This window comes from Phaseolus vulgaris, chromosome 5 (genome assembly GCF_000499845.2).
Source record: "Phaseolus vulgaris cultivar G19833 chromosome 5, P. vulgaris v2.0, whole genome shotgun sequence".
In the NCBI taxonomy this organism is placed as follows: Eukaryota; Viridiplantae; Streptophyta; class Magnoliopsida; order Fabales; family Fabaceae; genus Phaseolus; species Phaseolus vulgaris.
Window position 1 is genome coordinate 12,099,122 of NC_023755.2, and position 27,297 is coordinate 12,126,418.

General features: G+C 33.2%; 2 protein-coding genes and 2 long non-coding RNA genes across 7 annotated transcripts; 1 reads left to right on the plus strand and 3 right to left on the minus strand.

The window, feature by feature from the left end:
- Nucleotides 1–7,848: 7,848 nt before the first annotated feature.
- LOC137833885 (uncharacterized) lies at nt 7,849–10,908 on the minus strand. The gene is made up of 3 exons (XR_011084880.1): nt 10,766–10,908; nt 10,315–10,647; nt 7,849–8,366 (listed from the first exon to the last, which is right to left on the minus strand). It is a non-coding gene; the product is annotated as an uncharacterized lncRNA (long non-coding RNA).
- A 5,860-nt stretch (nt 10,909–16,768) lies between these two features.
- Nucleotides 16,769–20,630, plus strand: LOC137835162 (protein SOSEKI 3-like). 2 transcript variants are annotated; one of them, XM_068643535.1, is made up of 7 exons: nt 16,769–17,035; nt 17,121–17,491; nt 17,602–17,671; nt 17,833–17,948; nt 18,035–18,902; nt 19,819–20,117; nt 20,222–20,630. In XM_068643535.1, the coding sequence occupies exons 2-7, from the start codon at nt 17,299–17,301 to the stop codon at nt 20,245–20,247; spliced, it is 1,572 nt and encodes a 523-aa protein (XP_068499636.1). In that variant the 5' UTR covers nt 16,769–17,035; nt 17,121–17,298; the 3' UTR covers nt 20,248–20,630. The 2 variants fall into 2 exon arrangements, with proteins under 2 accessions (XP_068499636.1, XP_068499635.1); XM_068643534.1 differs by having other exon boundaries at nt 17,137–17,491.
- A 997-nt stretch (nt 20,631–21,627) lies between these two features.
- LOC137835164 (uncharacterized) lies at nt 21,628–22,989 on the minus strand. Its single transcript, XR_011085029.1, has 3 exons — nt 22,852–22,989; nt 22,241–22,351; nt 21,628–22,135 (listed from the first exon to the last, which is right to left on the minus strand). It is a non-coding gene; the product is annotated as an uncharacterized lncRNA (long non-coding RNA).
- A 211-nt stretch (nt 22,990–23,200) lies between these two features.
- On the minus strand, nt 23,201–26,875 carry LOC137835163 (E3 ubiquitin-protein ligase RZFP34-like). 3 transcript variants are annotated; one of them, XM_068643538.1, is made up of 7 exons: nt 26,610–26,823; nt 26,404–26,520; nt 25,763–26,049; nt 25,477–25,510; nt 24,202–24,293; nt 23,977–24,046; nt 23,201–23,599 (listed from the first exon to the last, which is right to left on the minus strand). In XM_068643538.1, exons 3-7 carry the CDS (start codon nt 25,795–25,797, stop codon nt 23,444–23,446), a joined length of 387 nt encoding a protein of 128 aa, XP_068499639.1. In that variant the 5' UTR covers nt 25,798–26,049; nt 26,404–26,520; nt 26,610–26,823; the 3' UTR covers nt 23,201–23,443. The 3 variants fall into 3 exon arrangements, with proteins under 3 accessions (XP_068499639.1, XP_068499637.1, XP_068499638.1); XM_068643536.1 differs by lacking the exon at nt 25,763–26,049 and having other exon boundaries at nt 26,610–26,875; XM_068643537.1 differs by lacking the exon at nt 25,763–26,049 and having other exon boundaries at nt 26,622–26,821.
- Between the last annotated feature and the right edge of the window lie 422 nt (nt 26,876–27,297).

Sequence of the window (27,297 nt, forward strand, 5' to 3'; positions counted from 1 at the left end):
GAATTAATTCAAACTCTAAACAACGTCAAACATACACATTAACTAGAATTTTGTTATAAGAAACTGTTTCTTACAACAAATTGTTTGAATAACTAGAATAAAAGAACGAAAACTTCAAAGGAACCACATCAACATATTACTCAAACAAAACAAAAAACGTAATTATGCGTTTATTTATTGTAATAACCGAGGTATTGAGAACTCATTCGGTATTTTGATATTTTGGCAACATAAACAATAAGATGTTCCCATTGAGATGGAATGACAATCTTTAATCCACAAAACGCAAGTTTGGTTGATCCACTTTGTATAGGAAAATGAATGTGGGTTAATTTTAATGGTCCGCACAAATGTTGGTGTATAAGAAATGTTTTTTAAAAATAATAAAAAGTAAATTTTCAAATATAAATTTTGAATGATTTTTGTTTATTAAATTAATTTTTTTATTTAGATAGATTATGTAAATAATCTAATAGTATTAATTTCATGACATATGTCTAATAACATACTAGTATTATTATAATGTTATGATTTTCAATTAAATTTGAATTTTAATCATACTAATAAATTCACTAATAAAATATTTCATATTATATATATATATATATATATATATATATTTTAAGATAATACATGTAGACACATTATTAGACACATTATTACTATTTTAATTTAAAAAATAATATAAAATAATATATATATATATATATATCATTAAATTTATTAAAAAAAATCTGAGGTTTAACTACTGCATTGGAATAATATTGAAACCTAAATAATCTATGCATTTCATAAAAACAAAAAAACACTATTAAATATTAAAAAATTATTATCAAATTTTGTGAAGGTATTATGAATTAGGGACTTGAGGGAGTTTCTTCCTACACTTCCATGCCTTTTTCTTGCACCTCATACTTCAAAAAATACTCAAATTATCCATTGACATTTTTCATTGAATGTTTTTCTTTGATTTCAAAATGTGGAATTCAGAGACTTCATGAGTTATAGAATTTGGAGTTAAAATTTGTGTTTCAGATTTGCACAATGCAAAATATAAATTTGTATTCCATATTGTAGAATTTGGAATGCATAATTTTAGAATTTTTGAGAATATGAGGCTACATGAAGAAATTATAGGGGTGCATATATAAATTTATAGATTTTTAAGATATGCAAGTTATGTGGGCCAGCTCGCTTCGACTCACACTTGGCCTTCGTGAACTACGGATTATGTAGAGCAAGCCTAAGCAAGTTAGCGAGTTGCAATAGTGGGTCATGGGTTGGCCCGCCCAGCATTGTCATCCCTAACCAAAACTAAGGAATTAACAATGTAATTAACAAGTGGTGAACAATAAATAACCTAGAAATCATTATTAGGGGCACTTGGGCCTACTTAAGTCTACTTTAATCATCCGTACAGGTAGGATCCCAATATAATCACTATAAATAGTTGAACACCCTAAGGTGAAAAGTAATGAATCATTAACATTTTACATATATCATTTACTTGGACCGAAAACTAACTTGAGTGTTGGAGTATAATCGCATGTATCTTTGCCAAGACCGAAGAACGAGACCGAGAACACCATGTGTGAGGGAATATCCGGTTCTGCATAAACATTTTGGCGGCCATCACGGGGTCGGAGAAAACCACATGGTAACTACACGAAGCATGATGGACAGTGACAAACACACTCTAGAAGAAATCGAGAACCACCGAAAGGACCCTATGGTAATGATGTTGGAACTTGGGAAGGATCTAAAGACCTTCAAGTGGAAGAATGTGAAGGAGATAAATGCCCTTAGAACTAAAAATTCTTGGATGAAACAAAACCTCAAAAGTAGTGGGACGATCCTAATACCCTATGAGGAACCCCGAGACCCCATATGCTCTAAAACATATCGTGTTGAGAACACAAAAGGCCAAAAACTTTCACCATATTGGCATCCCTAGCACTACCAACCCCAACTAACATGTTGATACTTATGTCACACAAGTCAACCTGCACATACCTAAGGATGCGCTTCTATGTCGGGTATTCCCCACATCCTTAAAGGGAGCTACCCTAAGCTGGTTCACATGCCTCCCACCCATTCAATTGATTGCTTGGAGCGTAATTCGCCATGAGTATACCCCATCACCTAATATCGATCGCTGGTTAATATAAGATAACAAAAAACAAAGTCATTAAGTGTGTTCATGGAGTGGTTTGGGAAAGTTTCCCTTAGCATTCGAAGCTTGAGCCAGAGGTGGTCATGCATCTCATGATTATCATGCTTAAGCAGGGACTATTCTCATATAGTCTCTGGAAGAAACCAACCACAAACCTAAATGAGTTGCGACAAAGAGCGATTAAGTTCATGCATTCGAGGAGTTGAGGGAATTCCATAACAAGGTAAGATCGCCAGATGACGCTGCCGAGAGGAGAGTGCCCGAGAAGGATCACCATAGGTCACCACCACTACCAATAAGGCAGAAAAAACTCCTCCAATCCCAACGTTTCATACAATATACACCTTTGAACGCGAACTGAGACCAAGGTTTGGAAGAAGCCCTAAATGTTGATTTGTTATTGGCATTGAGGAAGACCCATACACCCCAAATGTAAATCAAATGAATCATTATCGTTACCTGATGACTTTTCTACGACAAATGCACTGTGTTGTCAAAAGTAATAATTTGTCCTAAGGACGAATATCGAACCCACAAGGAACAATTGAATAATCAAGTAAAAGATTCACTAAATAGAAAACCGAATAATAAAGTTTCTTGGGATTTGTTATGATGACAATGAGTAATAAAAAAACAAGTCAAAGAGTTTGTTGTTTCAATTGAAAAAATAGGGATTGTGATTGATATTGATGCTCGAATAAAAATTCATTTATATAGATTCCTCGCATATAAAATTATTAATATATTTCCTAAATATCGATTCCTCACATATTTATAAAAACTTCTTATCAGTAAGATCAGACGTTGATAGCAATTAAAATTTCAAATCAATTCCTAGCATTCAAATATGTTAAGCATTATTGGGTCAGAAACTTAAAAGTACTTTCCATTCAAATCTAAATTTTGAGATCAAGGCGAACAAGCATTACTAACAAAATGATAACATCAATCATCAATCAAAAACAAAATATTATGTTTAAATATCACCTCAATACATAAAAGTTTGAACAAATTACTCTTAATCCCAAAGGGTTGAATTAGCCACACATGATGGCTGTTACAAGCAGGGAGAGTAAGAAAAGAAGATTCCAGATGTTTCTCCTTGACGGTTGCCTCCTCTAAGGTTTCTAACACCTCCTATTCTCCCAATTGGATTATAATTCACTCAATGGTGTTTTTCTTTCAATCTTGCATGTCTAGGGTTGTGCCTCAAGTCTCATATTTAACCTAATTGAGCTTAGGCTAAGTGACTTCTCGCTTGGGTGTTATTGGGTTTTCCTAGGTGAGTTGCACGAAAAAGACCCAATGTCACTAGAGTAATCTCGCTTGGGCGAATTAAGCTCACTTGAGCTAGATCCTCTGGGCGTCTGGCTTAGGCGAGTTTGGGCGAGCTTTAGTGAGTGCTAGAGCGTTCCTTTTTAGATTTCTATATTATCCTTTTGCTCAATCATCTTCATTCTTCCATAGAATCCTGATATTAACACAAATTTGGGAATAAATCGTTCTTATTCAAATTAAAATCACAAAATATGTGAAATGGTATAAATTCATAAATTAAGGGTTATTTTATGCTTATTTTATCAATTAATATCCACAAGTGCCTATATTTTAATATGAAATATTATTGAAATCTGGCACTTATCATTACCACCATAATTATGGGCATGCGATAGAAGATTGTGTAGCCCTTAAGGATAAGTGTGAAGAGCTTATACAAGTCGGTCAACTTCGTCGGTTTGTAAGAGGAAATTATGAAGAGGACCACCCTCAGCTAAAATCAATCGAGAACTGAGAGGGCCAAAAGAGTCACAAAACCCGAAGGGAAGGAAGTTGGGACCGAGACTGAGAACGAGGGTGTGCCTTTAAGCGTCGTTATCAACACCATTGTTGTTGGTTTCGTAGGAGGAAGGACAACAAACTTTTTCTGAAAGAGACACTTATGGGCGATCTAATTTGTTAATGTTGTAGTTGGGAGAACATAGAGAAACTTGTTGCCCATAACTTTCACTCACGACACATTCAGAGCCATTTACCCAACCAAGATGACCTCATTGTTATCATGATAGAAGTGGTTATAGATTGCAATGCGGGGCAGGCCATGCAGGCTGGGCCGCATCCTGTTAGCAAAAAGTGCGGGGCAGACTCACTAATCTAGCCCGCTAACCTGCTTAGGCCCGTTCCGCATAACCCGCAACCTGCACAGACCAACAGCGGGGCGGGGCAGGTTGGCTCGCTCGCCCGCATAAATAAAAAAACAAATATATTTTTTGTAAAAAAAAACTATACCCCATTCACCCATTATTGTAGTGTGGCATTTATTTTTTTATTTAAAAAAATTAAATTTAATATAGTAAAAGAAGAATGTTTTATTTTAATCATTTAAAGGAGTTAGTTCTTTTTATCAACAATAAAAAATAAATACATAAGAACCACTTTAGGGGTGATCCAACCCATGTACAAAATCATACAGAAACAAACAACCCCTCCTCCCAGAAGTTTGCCACTAACTTCATACTATAACAAATACAATCTGACCAACCTAAATAAATCACTTATATATAATCGAATACATACAAACTAGGGGATCTAGACACCAGTCAGAAAAGGAAAAACAAGCAAAAGGGACTTTAGAGGTTACCTAGGACTAAGACTTTAGTTGAGCCATGAAATTAGTATGAAGAGTGACAGTGGATTTATTTTTAAGTAAAGTCTTATATTTAAAATTTGTTAATAAAAAATAATATAAAGAATATATTTCAATAAGATGGTTAAAAAATTAGTCATATTCATTAAAATATTTTGTAGCAAAATTCTGATAAGATATTCTTATACATTTACATACATATATAGGAAAAATAAATGCAAAACAAAACTTTAATTATTTTTAATCAAGCCTTCTAATAACCCTCATACTTGAATTTATATTTTTATCTTAATTGAATGAATTGAAACAGGGATAAAATTTTAATTTTTTAGTAGTAGAAATAAGTTTTTTTATAATTAATGAAATTTTAATTTTGAAAAAAAAAAAATTTCTTATGCGGGCTGGCCCGCAAGCTCGCGAGTTACTTCTTATGTGGGACGGGTCAATGAAATGAGCATGTACTCGTTGCGCGGGGCGGACCAACCCAACCCACAATTTGTGAGCCAAACATAGGGCGGGCTTATGTGAGGCGGGTCAGCCCGCATTGCCAGCCCTAAAAATGGCTAACTTTGTCATGATGAAAATGCTAGTGGACCAGGGATATCTTGTACTAGAAAACGTTCTTATAGTTAAGGTTGTCTCGAAAATCCATAACCCCTTATGACAAACACATAGTTAGTTTCTTTGGAGAACGCGTGGATACGTTATGGTATATTGACCTGTATATGAATTTTGGCGAGGGAAGCCAAATATATAAAATCATAAAGATCATGTATATCATTGTGGATGATGATACGTCCTACAATGTCCTCCTTTGAAGATCGTCGTTGAACAAGTTAGAGGCGATAATATTAATCCCCCACCTCGCCATGAAGTTCCCGCCCGAGTTTAGGGATATTGTAACCATACATGTGAACTAAAGGACCACTCGGGAGTGTTACTGCCAGCCTGAAAGTTCCCCACTGAGTACCGATTTGTGATCAGAGACAAGTGGAGGTTAACCAAATCATCACCGTGACCTTGATTTGTGCCATAATGATGAAGTGTGGTGTAGAAGCCACGAGGCACACTACTGTAGGCTTTGAAGAAAGAGAAGGTGAATCGTCATGATCATCCCCATCCGTAAGATCACTTCATCATCAGCAATTATGATCACGCAACGCTTCACATCGCCTAACAACATGTCATCTCTAGCATTCTAAACCCTTTGCAGGTTACACATTATCGGACCTAGGGGGCCAATATACCGTATAGGTCCAAAAACATGTCGGTCTGACAAAGAAATGAAATTTTCTTTTAAGATTCTTCATTTACACTCGAGCATAAGGTCAGTGTATGTTGATTTTTCTCGGCAAGTGTACCGAATCAACTGTAATATAGTACTCTTTAAAATACGAATTGTTGAATCAAGAGTGATCAAAGGCTTTGAAGAATCCAAATCCATGTGTTTGATGCAAGGCTGAAATTGCTGCTGTGTTTAGGATAAGATCTGGGTAGTTTATCTGTGTAATCCACTCTTTGTTGAATCTAAAACTAAAGTGTTTTTAAATCTTTTAAGATTAATTTTTTTTTCAAACTAAGTGAAAAACAACATGTTATTTTGTCGAAACAACCGATTGTTTTACTCTTAGGTGTTTTTGAAAAGGTTGAAAACTGTTTTGGTTGGTTGACCAAAACAATCGATTGTTTTGTGCTTTCAATCGATTGTTTGTTTGAAAATCCTAACAAAATTCCGTTTTGTTAGTTGAGTGTGCTTTAAATGATTTTCAACTGAATACACTCCTGTATTAAATGCTTTGACCAATCTTTGAAAGCTATAAATAGTTCGTTTATGTTTTATAAAAAACAAGAAAAACATATTTGAGTTTTTCAGTTGTGAGAGATTGCTTTCAAGATTTGAACATTCACTTTTCAACTTTGGTTTTCTCAAGAGAGAGTGAAATAGGATTACATCTGTATTGATTTCAGTTCATTCTGTAAACAAGTGTAATTCGTTCTGAATACTTTGTATTTTCTAGTGTTGTAAGCCAAGAAGTGTTGTGTGCTCTTGAGGTTGTCAAGATCAACATTCTTGGTGTGTGCTGTGCCAAAGGAAGTGTGTTTCTTGAAGGGTTCAAGGTCACTTCTTTGGTGGTTTTGTGTGTAATCTGTATTTGATTGCTTAGTGGATTGCCCAGTGGATTCTGGGGACTGGATGTAGCTCTTGGTTTAAGAGTGAACCAGTATAAACTGTTTATGTATCTCTTTCTTCCCTCAAACTCATTTAAATTCAGTTGTTATTGTTTTGCTGGTATAAACAACTGATTGTTTCGAAGAAACAACCGATTGTTTTTCTGGTGCTTTGCTGTTTTGTGCTTTATATCTTGGCTAATTGAATTTCTGATTGAGTTTCATACAAAAGATTTTGTTCTAGCTTAAAAAGTTTTCGAAAACTCCCTTTAAACAATTCACCCCCCTCTCGTTTAAGGCCATATATTCTAATACGAATGTCGAACCCAAAGGGAACAATTCTAATTAAGGTGTTTTGTTATAAAACTCATTAAGTATAGAAAATACTTTTGAGAACATGTTCATAACCAAATTAAAGATTTCACAAATAACTCAGAGATTTATGGTTTGATTCAACCAAAACCAAAACTAACTTATCAAATATAGAGAAAAATACTTGGATTGAATTGTGTCTATCTCAATCATCTGTATTTTTGAATAATATAATATATAATACTCAAAACTACTTATTTTTTATGCTTAATTTAAAGTCATTCACCTTGATTCCTCACAGATGAAATTCATAAGATAATTTCTCAAACACTAATTCCTCAGATATTTAACAAATCATCCAGCTTTAGGAACGAAATTATGATGTAATCAATAACCTGAAATCTATTCCTAGCATTACAAGTTATCAAGTATTTTCGTCTATTTCAAATCCTTAAAAGTACTTTCCAGTTAAATTTAACGATCAAAATCAAGACTCCACTGATCAGATAGAATCAAGCAATAAGCATGAAACGAAAATACCAAGAACAAGTAAAAAAGAAAATTATATATATATATATATATATATATATATATATATCACCAAGAATACATTTGAACAGAGTATATTATATTCAATCCCAAGTTAGAAAGCACTTAGCCACTCATGACAGCTCCTCCAATCTGCATTCTTCATCTGAATTGCATAAGAAGGGTTGATCTGAGCAAGTTCTTCTCCTAGAATAGAGTTCTCCTTCTTCTTCTCTCACTAACTTCTCTCTAAAGATCTCACCTTTTTTCCACCGCCTATTTTTTCACTTTGTTCCAAAATTTATATATTAACTTTAGCTCAAGCGAGCCAATTTAGCTTAAGCTAGATCTTTCGGTGCATTTTTAGCTTGAGCTAACAATTTTAGTCTGAGCTAGATTAGTACTGCACCTTTAATCAAATCTGGACAGTTTTAGCTTGAGCTAAATCCTCTACCTTAAGCTAAATCTTCTAGCTTGAGCTAATTCTTCTTGTGATCCAATTAAGTTTTTGTTTTCTTTCTTTCAATGCTTCATATTCATCTGCAATTTACAAAAAAATTTAGATTAAATTTCTTCATTTGTTTCTTGGTTCAAAATATATAATCAGATTCAATAATTCTCAGATTAGGGTAATTTTCTTACATTAAGCAACAATTAAGTTCCAAAGTGTTCAATTTTCTCAATCATAAAAACTACTATATTGGCACTTATCAGTGTACTACCCAATATTTGAGGTACTGAGAACCTAGTAAGTATCTCGACATCTCAGCAAGGTCCTTCCAACCGAAATTGAGGGTCTAACAATGTAATTAACAAATGTTGAATAGTAAACAACCTACAAAACATGATTAGGAGCACTTGGGCCTAGCTTAATCATTCGATTAGGTAGGACTCAATATAATCACTATAAATAGGTGGACACCCTAAGGTCAAAAGTAATGAATCTTTGACTTTCTACATATACTTTTTACTCGAACTGAAAGCAAAATTGAATGTTGGAGTATAAACGCAGGTATCCCTCTAAGACCGAAGACCCAAAGACCAAAGACCGAGGCTGAAGATTAAGACTAAAGACTAAAAAACAAAGACCGAGATTGAGAACACCACATGCAAGGGAATATCTAGCTCTTAAGGAACATTTATTATTACTAGTACACTTCTCTATTTTATTCCAACTAAATACACCTAAACTTCATTTAGAAATAATGACTACACAACACTTGGATGCATAATTGCACATAAAGAAGATAAGTTATATAAAAAAAACACTTCCACTAATCTGTGTCAATATTCAGTGGCTCTCGATGACCATTCAAAACGAGGGAAGCAGAAAACTAATCCATTTTTTTCTCATTTTATACACATATACTAATATATAATGAGTCTCACTCAATGTTGAAAAAATACTAAGATTGTTTTCCATTATCGAGGTTTTAAATGTAAGAATTAAAGTTCACAACATTAGCTCTGACTTTAGATTTATCATGCGTAGAAAAAACTCAAGTAAAGCGGAAAAAATCATCAACAATAGTGAGAAAATATTTATAATCATGCATAGAGATAACAAAACATGGCCCCTATATATCCATATGAATCAAATAAAATATTTGTGCAAATTGAGAACTATTAAAAGGAAAATGAAGCTTTTTTTGCTTAGCTTGATGACAAGCATCACAAAAATAAGATCTTTCAACATAACAATTAGGATAAAAAGTTTTCAAAATCTTTAGTCTTTCATCAGAAGGATGCCCCATCCTATGGTGCCAAAGACCAAAATTTTTAACCATACAGTTTAAGATATGAGAAGTATGATGTTTAAAAGATCTATCAAAAATATATAAACTACTAATCAACTCAGTTGAACCAATCTTGTCTCTGGTTTTGATGTCCTTTATGACACACTCGTTAGAAGAAAAAATCAAATCACACTTAAGGGAAAAGGTAAGTTTAGAGATAGAAATAAGATTAAAAGAAAAATCTTGAACATATAAAACATTAGTGAGAAGAATCATATGGTTAAGATTTATAGTTCCAAAATAATTAGCAAAAACATATAATGTCCATTAGGTAATTTTATGAGAATAGGACTCATGCAATGATGAGTAGTAAAATTAAATAAAATAAAACATACATGATTGGTTGCTCCAAAATCTAAAACCCATGAGCATTTATTAAAAAATAATTTTTCAATATGTTATATGGGAACTGGTTCTTCAAAAGAATATGAGGTTTAATATTATTACAAATCATTTAAACCCCTTAAAAATTACATGGCTTGGTCTTCTCTTTTTCTTTAAGAAATGATATAGCAAACACTACAAGAACATTTCTTTTGATAGATGTGAACAAGTTTGAGTCTAAAGTTTTCTAACTCATCCCATATAACCCTTAATTTGGTGAAATACTCGGTAATGGAAACTCGCCTTGATTTAAAGAAGATGTCTCCATTTGGAGGTCAGAAATACACGAGAGGTCAACTAGAGCGTACCTGGTTCTGAGATCATTCCAATTTTTTTGGGGGGTTTGTCCATCCAAATGATACTTTGACGAATAGAGATGGAAACAACGTGAAAGCCAAGAAACCACCATACTATCACACTGATTCCATGCTGAAAAAGTGGAATCGGTTTTCGCTAGTTGAAAAGCGGTGCCATCCACATACTCAACTTTATTCTTGGCACTCAACGAAGTGAGCATGGATATGCTCCACGAACGGTAGTTATTAGAATCGAACACCCATAAAACAAGAGGTTTGGTTGGACTTTCGTTCGGATAAAGGTACAAGTAGTATGAAGTCGATTCTTCTTCTTCTTTCCTCATACTGAAAAACGCAAACACAACAAATAAAAACGAAAAATCAAGACAGAAAAGAAATATTCAAAGAGAATGAAAAAATTAGAGAACGCAACAAAGCTCCTCAAAAATAAAAACTTTAATACCACCATAAAAGAGATAATCACACAATATGAGAAGAAGCGTATCAAGCATAAAACCCTAGAAGCAGGAACTGCACAGTAAGAAGAAAAATGCAGAAGCGTTGAGAGGAAGAAAGAAGCACAAAAAAAAAGAAAAAATAATCTCATTAATCAGAAAAGTGTGTTACATGCGGTATTACAAAAAGAAAATATAATAAGCAAAATAGAAAAGTAAAAAAATGGGCCAAGCAGGAAAAAGCCCAAAACAAAGAGAGCCCAAAAGATAAACATTTTAACAATAAACCTTATAAATGATACAGTTGTGTGTGGCAAATTTCATGTCGAGTGAGAAAAGTAGGGAATAGAAGGGAATAATTGTTTGAATTGTCTTGTGGGCCTCCATTAAGATGAGAGTTTCATTATATAACTTTACCCCATTTCAATTCATCATAAACACTAGACAAGTTTGTAGTTAGCCATTAATAATGATCAAAGACGCATCATACACATGTCTGCATGAAAGCAGATTAATTTATCTGTGTGTTTGGTTGACTGTAACTTCACCAAATGCTACTTCCACCACTTTACTTCAACCCCTTTTTTCAGATGAGTGTGATTCATGATAACACAATTACTTTTTAAACTGAATGGTAAGTTGTTATCAGGTATATATCAAGTTCGTGTGTTGATTTCACAGATCCTATTTTTCCTTAAACCAGAAAATGGAACAGAACATGCAAAATATTATTAGCAATAAGATCAACTAGAATCTATGTGATGAGTCTCTAACTGGGGAAATCCTTTTGAGATTGTTGATGACAAATAATGACATTATGTGTTGACAGCTGGTTGAATATAATTCACTAAGTATACACTCAAGTGTACATGACCATGCCTCTCTATGTCATGATCTTGAAGGCCCCAAAACATTATGGATATACTCATTCATATACAGATGTGGAACACTTGATTATCTAGTTAATTGGCCACTAAGGTTTGCTTATTATGGCTGATAATTACGTGGTATAATCTGCATGAGGAAGGTGATAAGTGAATGAGTGATTGATCATTGTGATGGAGGAAATTGTTAAACAAAAAAAAATCTGCATCAGTGAAAAACAACACTCTTTCCCATTTGTTTTCTTGAACCACTTTTTCAGTTTAGTTACTGATAGCATATAGGTACAAGCGAGTGAACCTATCAGATTTTGTTTTCATTTGATTAGGTAATGTGTTGTCTAATTTATGCAGTTAAAATGAAGCTCAACAATTTCATAATAAATACTCAGTGTAATTTTTGTTTGTATTTAGAAGTGATTGAAACAATATTATACATAATTCCATCTTTTATTCATAATGAGTGTTTAACAACCATGTTTATGTGGGTAATTCAAAACCATTAAACAACCTAATTAAGGGAGCGCAACTGAATAGATGAATGTATTTAAGAGTCAATGTTGGTTTCTAAAGCTAACACTTTCAGTGGTGACTTTGATTTCGTTTGGCATCATTAACTAGGGGAAATTAAAACCTATGATGAAGTAGGTGAGGGAAGTAGGGAAGTGAACCAAATTACACCAGTGACAAAAACCGAAGAATTTGCTCTCTTTTTTCTCTATTAGATTTTATAAATTTATCATTTTAGTTTCTGACTCTAATAATTTTATTTATTTTATTTCAAATCATATTAAAATAACGTAAAAAGTTCAAATAATTAATGTCAAGGATGCTTGCTTAACCTGTAAAAATGATAAAACAATGATGCAATTTTTTTCGTAATTCATGCAATACAATTCTACAGTACTTTCTACTGCACTATATTTTTCCTATCTATCCTAATCTATCACATTAATAGTATTATACTTATAGCTTATTTGAAAAGAATGATACTAAATTATATATATTTTAACTTTTTTCACGAAAAATATGCATTTTCGATCGTTTTTGTAATAATTAAGAAATTAGTTGATATTCAATTTCACTTTCATTTATATCTTTTTGCCTTAAATTATATGTGAGGATAGTAAGTCTGTTTGGAGGGAACCTTTAAAAAATTTGCCTTGCCATGCTTACAATCTTATACAAATGGATAATAACTGTTAAGTGTGATAACCTTTTTTTGGCTCATGATATAAGTTGAAAAACTTAATATTAGTTATCGATCTAAGTATTAAATTGTTTTTATTCAAATATTATAATTAAACTATTATCTATATTTTTTTTCAAGTACTTTTTGAGTCTTTAAAAGTTGTAACTAACAAGTGATAAATTTCTAAATAACTATCTTTTTTATCTTTTTGGCACTTGAATTTATAAATATTTTTTTTAATAAAACTCATATTTCACATGAAAAATAACATAAAAATAAAAAAAAAGTATAAAAACTAATAAAAAAAGAAATTTTAAGAGTAGTCTAAACAACTACATTGAGAATTAAAATAAAAAATGAAAAAAAAAAATCAACAAAGACAATAAGTCAAACAAAAGAACATTTTATATTGTGTAGCTCCCATAAATACAAAAGAACGGTTGAATTCCAAAAATCTAATCTCGTTTTCATTTAGCAGTGGTAATAAAATCCTAGTACCATTATACTTTTTCTTTGATTGATATGTTTTGAAGGTCATCTTATTGACTTTCACTCCAACTTTTTGAGGACGTCACGGTCTCCTTAGAGTTTGAACTAATTCATCATTTTCACTTAATGATTCTTCTTTATCCCTCTTTTCATCCATAACTTAGAGACCAAACTAACTTCTTTTAAAAAAATACCAGTTGAGGTAAATTCAACTATACCCGCTGCCAAGATGGTAGGACATGCTTGACTCTCGAGTCTTTTGTTCATCACTTGAAAGAGATTCAAAATAATTTTGTAAGACCAAATCTTGAGAAACAAATTTAGAAGTAACTCGTTTGACAACAACTAATTTATGACTTGTTGCATTAGTTACAAATTTGAGATGAGAGAATCTTTCTGAAAGACTGAAATTTTCAAGAGGTAAAAAGTCATTTTTTTCGTAACAAATCGTCTGATTCATGGAAAACACTACAATATCAAAAACATATTCATAAAGAGTCAGAGAGATTACACAGATTCCTGTGTAATCTCAATTGTTACAAGTTAATGACTTTCATGATTGAGTCCACACACTTTTCGTTGCTTATATATGTCTTTCTATTTTGGATAGTAGATAAATGATAATGAAACCCAATAAATTTGATTTTGTTAAAAGTTTTTGTGTATATTTATTGGTAATGATAGTGTGTTATAAATCTTGAAAAAATGTTCTTTTCATTGTTTTGTTTGCACAATCAAATATTGTAATTTTATGTAAGGTATGTCTCATGGGCATCGTTAGTGTATTGCCCAATATCGAAAATATGATGTGACACTTAATCATCCCAAGTTAATGTGTATATCGTTGATATTGGAAAATAACCACCTCAACATGTTCGTAGAGATCAATCTTATTCCTAATAACTGAAATAGTTACTTATACACATCATAGAGACATGAACCTATAAATGTAAATTCAGAGAGTATTTCCCACTCACTTAATACTTTCATTTACTCATTACTCATATATCATTATAATTTTACAAACTTAAGCATCAGACAGGCTTCTGCAGGTGGATTTCCACTCAACTTTTATCATTGGAGCTCAACAATCCTTCAAGGAAGAGATCAACTCGTTTACTCCGCCCAGATTCTCCATATCAGATGAATCAGTCTCATATTCGATAAAAACAATTAACATTATGCAAATTTATTCCTTTTAGAGTTTTGGATTTTTTTTTAATCATGGTGGTGTTTGCATAATTGCGTTCTTACTCATTTTTGTGTTACCCCAAAAAGGAAGGTTTGGAATGAAAAACTTAGAATTATTGAAGTACACTCATAGGAATTGTTGTTTTTGGAAAATTAAGAAACTATAACACAATCTTCGTGTACTTACAATGTCCTTTATATCGACTTCATGATTTAACCATTACCAATTGGTATGTTCATAACTTTTTTTTTAAACTAAAGAATGGTTGTATCGGTAAAATGTTGTATTTCGAAGTATAGATGAATTCCAAACTTTTTTATTTTCATTGTAGGATGTACTAAGTTGTCATATTTGGTAAGAAAATATCACAAAATTAGTTTTGAGATAATCTAATTTTGAATATTTTTTTATTCAAACTTTATTATAATTTACACTTTGAGTGAATGCATGCTCAATTTTTAAATTGTAGTTCATTTTTGTGTGTATAACACTATTCTCTACAAAATGAAAATTACGAATATTTCATAGAAGGTGTACTTCGTTAAAATTAAATTTATATTACTTAAAAAAATATACAACTTGTGAACAACAATCCAACATATTAATATAGCAACTTCAAATTAACACAATTTCTCTTTGTGTTTCTATACTTTGTTATTTTACTATTCCTTTTTGTTATGCTTCAATTACATGCTATGAATTATCCTTAATTAAGAAATGACAATTACTCAAGTAATTATAAAAAAAACATTTATTCATGTCATGAAAAATAAAAAAAATAAAACATTTCTTTTTTATAAAAATATATTTGTAAAAGAATTTTTTTCATTATCAAATATCAAATACTTAGTAGGAAGACATATGTAAAACAATTTTTTTTGAAATTTGTTGATCTCTTCTTATCCCAATCACTTGTGTTTCATAATGACATCTACAATCATTATAGTTTAGTTCTTTCTCTCAAATAGCAAAAGAAGTGTAAGGGTCATTAAACTCATAAGAACCACTCACATGATTCTCATGTACTTTAACATCATAGTTTGTATTAACACTAAATTCTAAAAAAAAAACACATTTCCTTATAAAATTCAAATTATGACAACTTCATAAACATAGTGAGACAAGAGAGGCAAAACATTCAACACAATAAAGCTATTAACAAATATCCTAAAAGCATCAACATTTATATCATACCAAACCACCATCAAGTGGATGAATGCCTTAGATATTTTGAACTTATGTTAAGAATTATTGTTGCGAAAAATCCAAAACACCACTTGAACTTCTTTAAAGACTCAAGTATACAAAAACATTTTGATGGTTGTCCACCAATCCTGATCATTTTCCCAAATATTTTACTCATTTTTCTCATAGAGTGTGTTACAATTCTCACCTACACTAAAGAGAGTGTAAAGTTAACTCATGGCTATTTATTTGATTTGCATGTGGTTACATGATATATATTTGATGCTATTTAAAACTGGGAGCATGCAATTTCCATTACTATAGATTTTCCTAATTGCAAGCACGAGCTGGCCTAGTATCTCTGTTATTCCATAAGAAAATCACTCTTTAAAAGGAAAAATCAGGTCATGACAGTCAAATCATTGTTTATAAACTGTAATGATATATAAGTCTTTTCAGACATAACTACGCCATTCTTCCTAATCATATATGTTTCTTCCTTTCTAAACATTCACTTCCAAGATCATTAAATTATAAAAGTAAAGCTACTTTTGTAGGTTTTGGCCAAATCTTTTTCTTCCATAGTAATTGCTTTAAGTCATGAACTTATTCAAATTTTAAATACTAATTTTTGCACTCATTTTATAAGTCCACCATCGACAATGGATAACTCTCATTCAGCAAAGTGAATATTATTTCCATGCAACTTGTTACGTTATATAATATCAGACATTTCCATAAACCCAGATTTCGAAACAGTTTACCAGAAAAAAGAAACAAAGTTTTTGTACGATTGAGATATATTTATGACACATTGTTGGGTGACAGAAAATTATTGGTTTACTTTACACTTTACAGCTCCCAAAATTAATTTGTAACTGCTTTGACATAAATCCATGAAACAATATATTTATGGTTTTCACTGATAAATATTATTTCAGTAAATAAGCAATGTGGAGGTTCTGATATAAATATTCTTTGAATTTTACCGCGCATGATTTGAAGGGCAAATATGGTAGTTTGAAAAAGGACAGAAGACGAGAATAAAAGGTGGAAAAAGAACAACAAAGTCAGACAACCGAACACAACACAGCACAAACACAAACACAAAAATCCGAACTTCTCAACCGCATCAACAAACGTCCATCAAATCGGCCAAAAACATCACCATACTATAAGGACTAAACTTACTCAAACTGAGTTCCTTGACCCACTCTTGTCTCTGTTTCATCCCCTTTCACTCCCACTTTCACTCTTTTCCAACGCTTCAATTTTGGGCCTTCATTTCTACTCTCTCTTTCTCTCATCAACTTCTTATTCAGTTCCCTTTTTTTTCAAGGTTTTTTTTTTGTTTTCTTGCTTTATTTAGTTGTTGTTAAACGTTCCTGTTTTCAACACGCATGTTGGTCTTACCAGCTTGTTAGATCTGATTTATTGCAGTGATGGCGGTGGAAAGTCTGAGAATCTCCACGCCGACCCAGTAACGATTTTGCGCAGAATGAAGCAAATGGAGAAATGGGGTTCTCTTTGAGAGGGTTTAAGGGGTGAGGACACGAGAAAGGTTCAATTTTTAGCGGTGGTGGGGTTGTTTTGCATGTGGGAATGGAAACGAGGATGAAGAAGTACAACCGGCAAGTGAGTCCGGAGAGGGCCAAAGTGTGGACTGAGAAGTCCCCAAAATACCACCAGAGTCTGAAGGTACCCGTGATTTATTATCTTTGTCGAAACAGGCAGCTAGAGCACCCTCATTTCATGGAGGTCCCACTTTCTTCACCGGATGGGCTATACTTGAGAGGTAGAATGAGCAATGGGAAGACACAATTTTGTTTTTTCTTGTTGGGGTGGGTGTTGTCTTAGTTGTTTTACTTTGTGGGTTGTGGATTTTGACGGCTGTTTTGTGTGCAGATGTGATTGATAGACTAAATGTCTTGAGAGGAAGAGGAATGGCTTCCTTATACTCATGGTCTTGCAAGAGGTGAGCAAGTTGTTGCATTTTCTTTGTTCATATTTCTTTGTGCCAGTGACGTTTTAGAGAAGTCAAGGCTGCATTAAATTTGCAATTTAAGATAAACAACCTATATTGTTTAACTTTAGGGCATTTTTTCACCACTGGTATATGTTCTTCTTGTAATTCAGGAGCTACAAACATGGATTTGTTTGGCATGATCTATGTGAAGATGATATAATTCTTCCAGCTCATGGAAATGAATATGTTCTCAAGGGTTCTGAGCTCTTTGATGAATCAAATTCAGGTAAATATCTTCCACAGGTGAAAAATTGTTAGGTCCTAAATGATATAAAGCTCGTGCAACCTTAGTCAGTGGATTTTACTTCGCAGATCGTTTCAGTCCCGTCAACAATGTTCAAATACAAAGCGTGAAGATGTTGCCGGGACCAGCTTCTTCTAGGAGCCATGATGAAGCCTCATCCTCTTCTAGCATGAACGGGAAAGATACAAGAATCTCCCAAGATGATGAGCTTTCCCAAGAACAACAATCTGGTTCCTCTGATGTTTCTCCAGAGGCTAGGGTCGAAAAGGGTGATATTCTAGGCCTGGCATTGACAGAATACAAAATTTATAAAACTGATGGACTGGCTGATGCTTCAACTCAGACTGAAGAAAATATCAGCAGATCCAGAAGTCAGAAAACTTGTACTAGGGGTGTATCAACGGAGGATGGATCATTGGAATATGAATGTCATGAAATATGTCAAGTTGAAGATCCACAAGTGAAAGATACTCCACAAATCTGTAGGGATACTGTTTCTCCTCCATCAACTTCAAGTTCCTCGTCTTTTGTGGGGAAGGCTGAAACTTTGGAATCTCTGATTAGAGCTGATGCTAGTAAAGTAAACAGCTTTAGGATTCTTGAAGAGGAGAGCATGCGGGAGCCAACCAACACGAGGCTGAAGGCTTCAAATTTGCTGATGCAACTGATCTCATGTGGCTCAATATCAGTGAAAAATCACAGTTTTGGACTTATTCCTTCCTATAAGCCCAGGTTTTCCAGCTCAAAATTTCCTTCCCCACTGTTCTCAACTTCTTTCGTGTTGGGGGAGTTAGATTGCTTATCTGAGAATCCAACGTTGATGAGCCTCAGATTGGAAGACAAAGAATATTTTAGTGGAAGCTTAGTTGAGACTAAACTGAAGGAAGGAAATGGACTCAATGTTTTGAAACGCTCTTCTTCCTACAGTGATGAGAGGTAACTTTTGCTTTTAAAAATTTCCCTAGCGACATTATAATTAGCACTTGCTGGTGTTTTCTTAATTATGCTAGAAAAGACTAGTCACTTCTTAATACTTATTCAAAGCTATAGATCCTTGATGCGGTAATATAATAGGAATAGTAATTGGGATGTTGTAATTCTTTAGATTATTGTCAGATTAGACTGAAAAGCCAGACAAGTTATGCAGTGGTCCAAAAGGTGATAATGCTTGAATCTGGTCATACAAGGCTAATTGAGTTTCTTTCAAATCTGAAATCCTTTTTCCTGTTGCGTTAAATTCTCTCTCTCTTGCATTAAATGCATGATTTCATCTCTGTCAGATTTGTAAAATATCTCTCAACATTTTTTTATTAAAAAAACAATTGATCATCTTATGTACCCCTGATCATTTCATTCGTTCAATAAAATGGTTGCAAAATCTATATGTTCATACGTTTTTGTTTATTGGTGTTTGAAGCAAATAGATTTCAAACAATACATGCATGTTTATATCTCTATTTCTGATTGTGTGAGATGTCTCATGGAAATGAGGCTTCAAAGGTACAAACAAAATGTCTTTTGTTGCTGCTTTATGATGCTAGTGTGTAATATGAAAACTGGAATGATTGAAATATTAAAAACATTGACTAGAAAAAAAGCTGGATTGAGAATCTGTGAAATAATGAAGAGAGACCCATTTATCATATTTTAATGTAAACTTTGTTACTAGTTCTCTTTCTATGTTATGAAATAGGCTCCTTGGTATATTTATCTACGTAACATGCCACTAAAAATGACGTGGCAGTTGGCATCATACAAATATGGTTTGGTTTATTGGATTCATGTTTTTAGAGTTTTGATTGGCATCTGAATCGTGGCCAATGTCTTACAAAATCAACTCACAATTGTGCAGGACATTTAAAGAACAGAAACCACAAGAAGACAAAGAGGAATCATCATCCTCAGGACATTCAAAATGCATTCCACGATCAATTAAGGCTTCATTGTCCAAGCATCCCCGAAGTGAATCCATGAGATCCCCTGTTTCTGATGGACCACGCCATTCATCAGATAGAATTGATGGCTCTGGCATATCCTCAGTGACATCTAATGGCAGCAGCAAAAGAATCACAGAACCTTTGTCAGGGAAAAAACAATCAAAGAGGATAGATTCATTTAAAGAAGAGGAGGAAGTGATCAAAATTGAAGAAAGTTAAGTGTTGACTCCATCTTGTTTCTTAAGGCTCCTAACACTATCATTATATTCTTACACATTTCAGCAACGTTAACTGAAACAATTGGTTTTTACTCAACAGGCTTGCTTCAGGAGCTCGGGTTATAATCCAATCCAAACCATTTTCAGACACAGCATCTAGCAGTTGTTGAAAAATTCAAGTTTCAGAACCTAGACAACAGAAAAACTGCTGGTTTTTCAGCTTTTGTTTGAATTCAACATGATTGTATATAATCTATATCTTGGTGGGTCCACGTGACATTTTCCTAAGTTTACAAACTAAAATTATTTTGACAATTGACTCAATGCAAATGGAGCAGCTACTAGAGCAGGTGTGGTCCCAGTGGTCCATTACCTTCAATATATATTGTGCTGGATAGAGAAGGACTGGTATTCTGATATGAAGTCATTGCACATTCTGCTGTAACTCCTGATACTTCCTTTTGTACCCTTGCTTTTCCTTGCTTCAAATTATTGGTTATTGCAAACTACCTAGCTTTCACCTTCAAGAGCAACAGGTGCAGAAAAAAAAACTAGTGCAAGTCGTTTTCAAACCCATCTGTTTGCACTGGAGCTGATGTCAATTGTCAAGAATGTGACCTTGATTTTGACATTGGATGCGTTCTACTTAACATCAAAATGTAACATATCTTATATGATCAGATCTAATTCTCAAAGCTAGAAAAAGTTGGTGAAAAGCTAATTTTATAAACCCTTTTAAAAGGGGTGCTTCAAGTCATGATTTTTTCTTTCTTGGAAACCAAAATGTCTAGGTAGACAAATTGACATTTTAATAGTTATAGTCTAGAGGGCACATTTGACTGATTATATATTGTTGGTTCCATATTGGCAGACTACACGATTTGTTGACCTTACTGAAAAGGCATCAATTGAAACGACAATAAGAATCTTATGGTAGACAAATATGTTCCAAAAATGTATGGGCTACATGAATAGATTGACGTGGAAGTGTCTTTAGCTTCAAACAGGTTATGTCCAAAAGCCTTTTGTCTGGAACAGTAAATCAGGCTCAGTACTTTCATGCTTCTGTCTGGCTATTGAGATCTTGACCCATGAAATCATTAGCTAAGCAATTCACATATCTTTGGTTTTACTCAAGGCACAAGACAGGTAGGCCACTATGCTACCTATAGAGTAATTTTTGTTTTGCAATCTTACCTCTTTTCCTCTCTCTGTTATCAAACTCTCTGGGTGTTTTTTTAGTGGAGGTAATATTATTACTGGAGCTGTGAACATCCAAATGATGGCACTAGACCTATCACACTTGGTTTGAGGAAATTCAAATATGTACTGTTTAAATCAACCACCCACTGTTTAATGATTGAAATCATTTCATTTTCTTTAAAACACTCCCATTTGTTCACAAAATAGTTGATTGACATTGTTCTTTCTCTTTTATTGTTCTAAGTTGTGTTTTTTAAAATTTGAACATATTCTTTCACGTGAAAGATATTGAAAAGCACAATGTCACATACAAAAAATGTAGAAGTGAAATGAAGCATCACACACATTCATGGATTGTCTCTTTGATTGGAAGGACTACTGCCTATATATTGAAAAGGGCGAAAAGAGGAATGGCAAAGAGAAGAAAGGACTGTGTTGATATTGTCGTAGAAGAAGGGTGGTGGAGGAAACAAACAATTATTGTGCTGCTACACAAAGAGAAGAAGTGAAAGGCATGAAGCAGTGTCAATGAATTTTTCCACTTTAATACTCTATAATATAATATTTTGCAATGCCTCGCTGGTTTGTTGTAGATAAACCTTCTGAGAGTCCACATCTTGATACAAGGGTCCCTTCTTCTCCAATAGCTCATCCAATGATCCTCCAGGATCCAGTAAGAAGACACATGTTGTCTTCCTTTTTTAGCAAGGATCAAGTTGTAGGATTTTGAGAGGAGAGAAAATTAATTTGCAACAGAGAAAATACTCAATTTCATTCATGCCACTTTGTTGTTTTCCTGACTTTGTCCACCCTGAAAGTTTGTTATAAAAAATGAGCAAAGGCTCATAATAGAAAATGGAATCTAAGAATTGAAAGAAGAAAACATGATAAGTTGGTGATTAAGCATAATACTCACTCATTCAGCTTGGCTTCTTCCTTCACTTCTGAGCTCACTTTCATGGACCTTGGGTGTCTCACTTCGCCCAATAGTATTGATGGTTCTGGTTGCTAAATGTTGCTAGTAAAACTACACATTTGGAATCCATTTCACAATTTTTTTGTATGAATGTATTTTAAAGGTGTAATTTAAAACACTTTTAATACATTCTGTAATTCTTCCCGCACCCCGATGAATTGTAACCTGCGCCCGATCCAATTTTAAAATTTTCCTTTATTTTGAAATAAAAAAATTAAAAAATAATAAATCCAAAATAGATTCTTGTGTTCCAGAAATAAAATTCTAGAATAGAATTGAAAATTTAAAATTCTATTATGAAAAGGTAAACATAATACAAAATATATATTATAGAAAACAAGATCTCAAAATATATTTCGAGAAAGGGATTTTGAAATCTAGAAAAAGTGTTCAAGAAATCCAAATTCGGAGCCTTATTACTAAAAAGGAAAAAGGATTTCAGAATATATACATTCTGATCTGTATCCCCTCTTATTTAAAGCATTTTTGTCATTTCACGTAAACATCACCGGGTGCAAGTCACAGATTCAATGGGTGCAAAAAACAATTACCTCTTTTCTTTTGGTCAACACATCATACAAGACAGATCAGAACATAGACCCAAAAGCCGAAGCAAAGCCCAACTAAAAAGAAAACAAGTTAACACGGGACACTGGTCAGATCTAAGCATGATGGGTGCAGTCTGTTCACTTTCACCCATTTTCACACAAAAAATATTGCATAATTTAAAATCATCACATGTTTATATTCTCATTTAATTTCTATGCGCTGTTAATTTTTAATTCACAAAAAAAAAGAATAAAAATTCAATTATGTGTATGATTTTAATGAACTATGTTTTGATTTTCCATTTCTATCATGAGCCTTTGACAACTTGCAATACGATTTTCTTCACTTTATCAATTTGACTTTGGGAGCTTCGAATCTTTGCATAATTTTAAGATAATGGCATGATGACAATGATAAGGAGACCTAATTGTTTCTTAGGCTTTAATAGCACTAATACCATATTACAACACAGCCTAAACCAAGTTTATCCTCAATTGTCTATGTTTGACCACTAGAATTTGATTTTAGTGTTTCATAAATAACTGAGTAACTCTGCTCAACTAGAATGTTTCCATAACAAGAGACCTTTAATGTTCATATCACCATTTCGGTCACTCTAGACGAACTTGGTGTAGCAGATGTTCCTTGTATTTGTCTTGTGTTGTATGAATTGAAACTTAAGCACTTATGGGCCACAATATGGAATTGTACACGAGATTTCACTCCACAATCATTGCACAGTATCCACACCTGGTTGGTTGCATACAAATATACAGTTAGATATGTCTCACAAGCTGAGCTACTAAGCTACCCTTAATTCCTGGCTCTAAACCTTTAGAATTGGCACTTGTTACTTACCATCTTGTTTTTGAATGTTTCAGGCATTGGAGTTAAGGCAATCTCAGCAAAAGTTTTAATTCCAGAATGTTATAAAACTGAATATATTGATGCAAATGCAATCATACGCTGTTTAAAAATATATTAATAGAAAGCAGTGGTGGATCTTCAGAAAATATTTTGCAGATGCCAAAATAGATGTACAAAAATTTTGGGGGTACCAAATATAAGGTCCCCCTCACTCACAACAAAGCTCCGTCACTGATAGAATGAAAATGACATCTACATACCACTTTGTCAAGCTTCTTCCACAAACTGGACATGTCACAGATGGATTTTGAGCACACAGGACATGAGTACCTATATCCATTTTCAAATAACGAGAATTAATAACACTGGCTAAATGATGAAAATTCTCTCAAGCTCATGGCAGAATATTGCATGATGAAACTAATGAAGGTGTAGACCATTTAAGTCCTTCATTGGTAACATGTAGATAGATGCAAATGCCTTACCTATGATGTTTTTCCATCTCTTTCACACAGTCTAAATGTATAGTATGCGCGCAAGGCAAGACACTGATTTCTCTTACTGTATCACATAGATACTGCATGGGGGGAAATGAAGTAATCTAAATGAGAATCCGACATTTTTTTTCTACCACTAAGTGCTTCTGAAATAAGTATATAATGCATCTACATCAATTCGTGTTGCCTATCAGAACAACTGGTTCAATTTGTGAAGTTCTTTTAGGAATTTTTTTTAAGATGAAAACAAAAAGAATGTGAAGAACATGTCCGTTGAAGATTATTTAGGGAAACAACAGCTTTAATTTAAATTTTTCAAGAAATTTTAAAACAACAATTATTTTTTAAAGTAAGCTGATCCAAAAATGCAGTAACAATTTTTAGATATAGAAAAGAAATACAAAGCAAAAGGGACCAATTCCACTCCCTTTCTATATATTCTGTTGTTCTGTTCGCTTTTTAGGTGTCCAACTAGTTCAGTTGCTCTGGCTCCTTTCAATTTGACTTTCACAACAATGTTTGTCTTTGGTTGTTGTGACGTTCAAAGACATACGCACACTAGATTCTCTATGGAAGTGGTTTTACACCATTAGAGAATTTGAGCAGTTTTGTGGTCTAGGTAGGGTTATACACTGCGACCCTTTTCATAAATGGGCAAAATCTAGAGCTACTGGATCAATTTTAATAATTAAGCAATCATGAAAACCAAATAAAAATGTGAGTATCAACACTCGAAGATCATTCAATAAAAAAAAAAACAATTTAACCATTTTCTATATTTTTTTTTCTTGACATAGTTTTTAAGAAGAAGAAAAAACAAATATTACGCAAAAAGTAAACTGAAACAAACTTGCCATAAACATAAAACTGCAGTCAGTAGCCTGAATACGGTTTTAATGTACACACACCAAAGCTAGAGCTTATTAAGCCAATTTTCAATCAAAACAAGGTGCAAAACTGCAAGTAGCAGCAACTACTAGTTTGTTTGAATTCCCACCGGAAAAAAGCTAACATAACATTCCATAGGCATTTGCATCATAGATACCATATGTTCAGAAAACAATTGCAAACAGTTCTTTAAACACAAAACCTGAGTTTTGCCAGAAACAACAACTAATTACGTTAAGGATAGGCATCAGTTATGCAAAACCAAATCTGCAAACTCAAATCCAACCACAAACTAAGCTTAGCTAAAGGCGCAAATTGCTAAAGAGCTTAATGTTTTTGCAATTTTATGGTCACAAGATAAAGAATAAAACATACCAGTGATGATAGTAGATTGCATATTTTTATAGTCCTATGAAAAAGGGAGACCAGGAAAACATTAGAACAAGTGATTAAGAGGAATCTCGTTTGGTCTTTAACTGAACTAAATGGTATCTTGTAATCCATATAACCAACCTAACCTAGCGAGAAAAAACTGTTATTGTTATTGTGGTCACAAAGGCATGCAATACACTATATGTCTTTTCGGAAACAGAAGAAACATATAGAATTGACACGATAAATAACATGATTCATCTTTTTTATCAAAATCGCTAATACATACAGATTGAGTGAACTCTTCCAGAAAAGGAATTCCATTCCCAAACTTTCTCAGTTCCAAGATTGTGCTTCAGAATCACAATCCACCAAACTGTGGTCAGAAAAAATCTCTCAAACAATGAGCATATATATATGAATATGAGCTTGATCATCTAACTCAACTTGTTTCATTTCTTCTGGGAACCAACATCAGGACCAACATCACGCGAGCCTGTGTTGATGTAAGGCCCTCGAAAAGTTGCTTGTGGTGAAAGTGGCTTTGTTGGATCAATAACAGGCTTCTTTGATGAACTGAGTAATAACAACAACTTTTACGCAATTCAATAAAAAACTATCATACAGAGCACATGTTTAGATGAACTTGTCCAGAAATGAAATTGACTTCGTAAATTAAAATTAGTTTATGCATAACTTAAATATAATTTAAAAAAAAATTATAATGTAAGAGATTACAAATTACCTCTCCTTATTTATAATTTGATTTTAACTTCTGTAAGGTAAAATTATTGACTTTTCCATAACTATATTTAAAAAAAAAATACTTGTTGAAAGTGTAAAATGAAGGTATATGAAAAATAAAAATGACGCATTATTAAGTAATGAGGATGTAATTTGAAAGAAAAACAATGAATTGTGTAAACTTACGCCATGTAGAAGGGAAATGACATGCCTGCTGCAGCGAAAGCTACTAAACCCCCAGCAACCATCAGATTGCGTGCGCGGGCCATCGATCAATCTGATACCAAATTGCTATAGCAAACCCTAAAAAGAATTTAGAAGGATGAAATCACATCGTAGAAACATTTGATCAAAAATAGAATATGCAAGGATTAATCAGATGAATGAACTACCTCGGACCTCACCCGAATCTTTTTCTTTTTCCACGAATTTGTTGCAATGCTACGACCCAATCGAAACTTGCGAACCCTAATTCCCAGCAGATTTTTCTTTTTTGGGTCAGAGTGTCAAATTCCTGTGAAAGTTTTGGTGAAGAATGAAGATGAGCGAATTCCTTTCTTCCTTTAACTTCATATGTTTTTTCTCTCACTAACCATGAAAGTATTTTTTTTATGGAGAATTATATTATGATTATATAATCTAGAAGTCTAACTTTTTGTATTCCAGACACCGAATCTAGAAGTCTAATCTAGAAGTCTGTATTTGAGAGTAACTTTTCGTAATTCAGACAAGTATTTGAAAAATGGTTTCCAAATTACATAATCCGAAAACTAATCTCATATTAGAAAATATTTTTGGATTATGTAATCCGAAAACTAATCATGCTTATGAAAAAAAGACTTACAGATTATGTAATTTAGAAGTTAATTACGAATTTTGAAAATGACTTATGAATTACTTAATCTAAAATATTATTGTAGTGGACCAGAGCGCGTAGAGCTCAGTTCTCGGAGATCAGACATTGGCGCCTGCAACAAGCAAGTCAGCTCGGCCGTTGGGTCGAGAACAAGGGGTTACATGTTTGGGCTTAGGTATGTCCCTATTATCTCTCGTTCATGCATTGGTATAATCTTTCGCATA

Excerpts from the sequence above, each read along its gene's own strand:
- LOC137835162 (XM_068643535.1), top strand. The coding sequence starts at position 17,299 with ATGGAAACGAGGATGAAGAAGTACAACCGGCAAGTGAGTCCGGAGAGG. Across the intron at positions 17,492-17,601 it reads GGATGGGCTATACTTGAGAG|ATGTGATTGATAGACTAAAT; the intron begins GTAGAATGAGCA and ends TTTTGTGTGCAG. Across the intron at positions 18,903-19,818 it reads TCTTCCTACAGTGATGAGAG|GACATTTAAAGAACAGAAAC; the intron begins GTAACTTTTGCT and ends ACAATTGTGCAG.
- LOC137835163 (XM_068643536.1), bottom strand. The coding sequence starts at position 26,486 with ATGGCCCGCGCACGCAATCTGATGGTTGCTGGGGGTTTAGTAGCTTTC. Across the intron at positions 25,511-26,403 it reads TCATTTCCCTTCTACATGGC|GACTATAAAAATATGCAATC; the intron begins GTAAGTTTACAC and ends CCTTTTTCATAG. Across the intron at positions 23,600-23,976 it reads GGAAGAAGCTTGACAAAGTG|GTGTGGATACTGTGCAATGA; the intron begins GTATGTAGATGT and ends GCAACCAACCAG.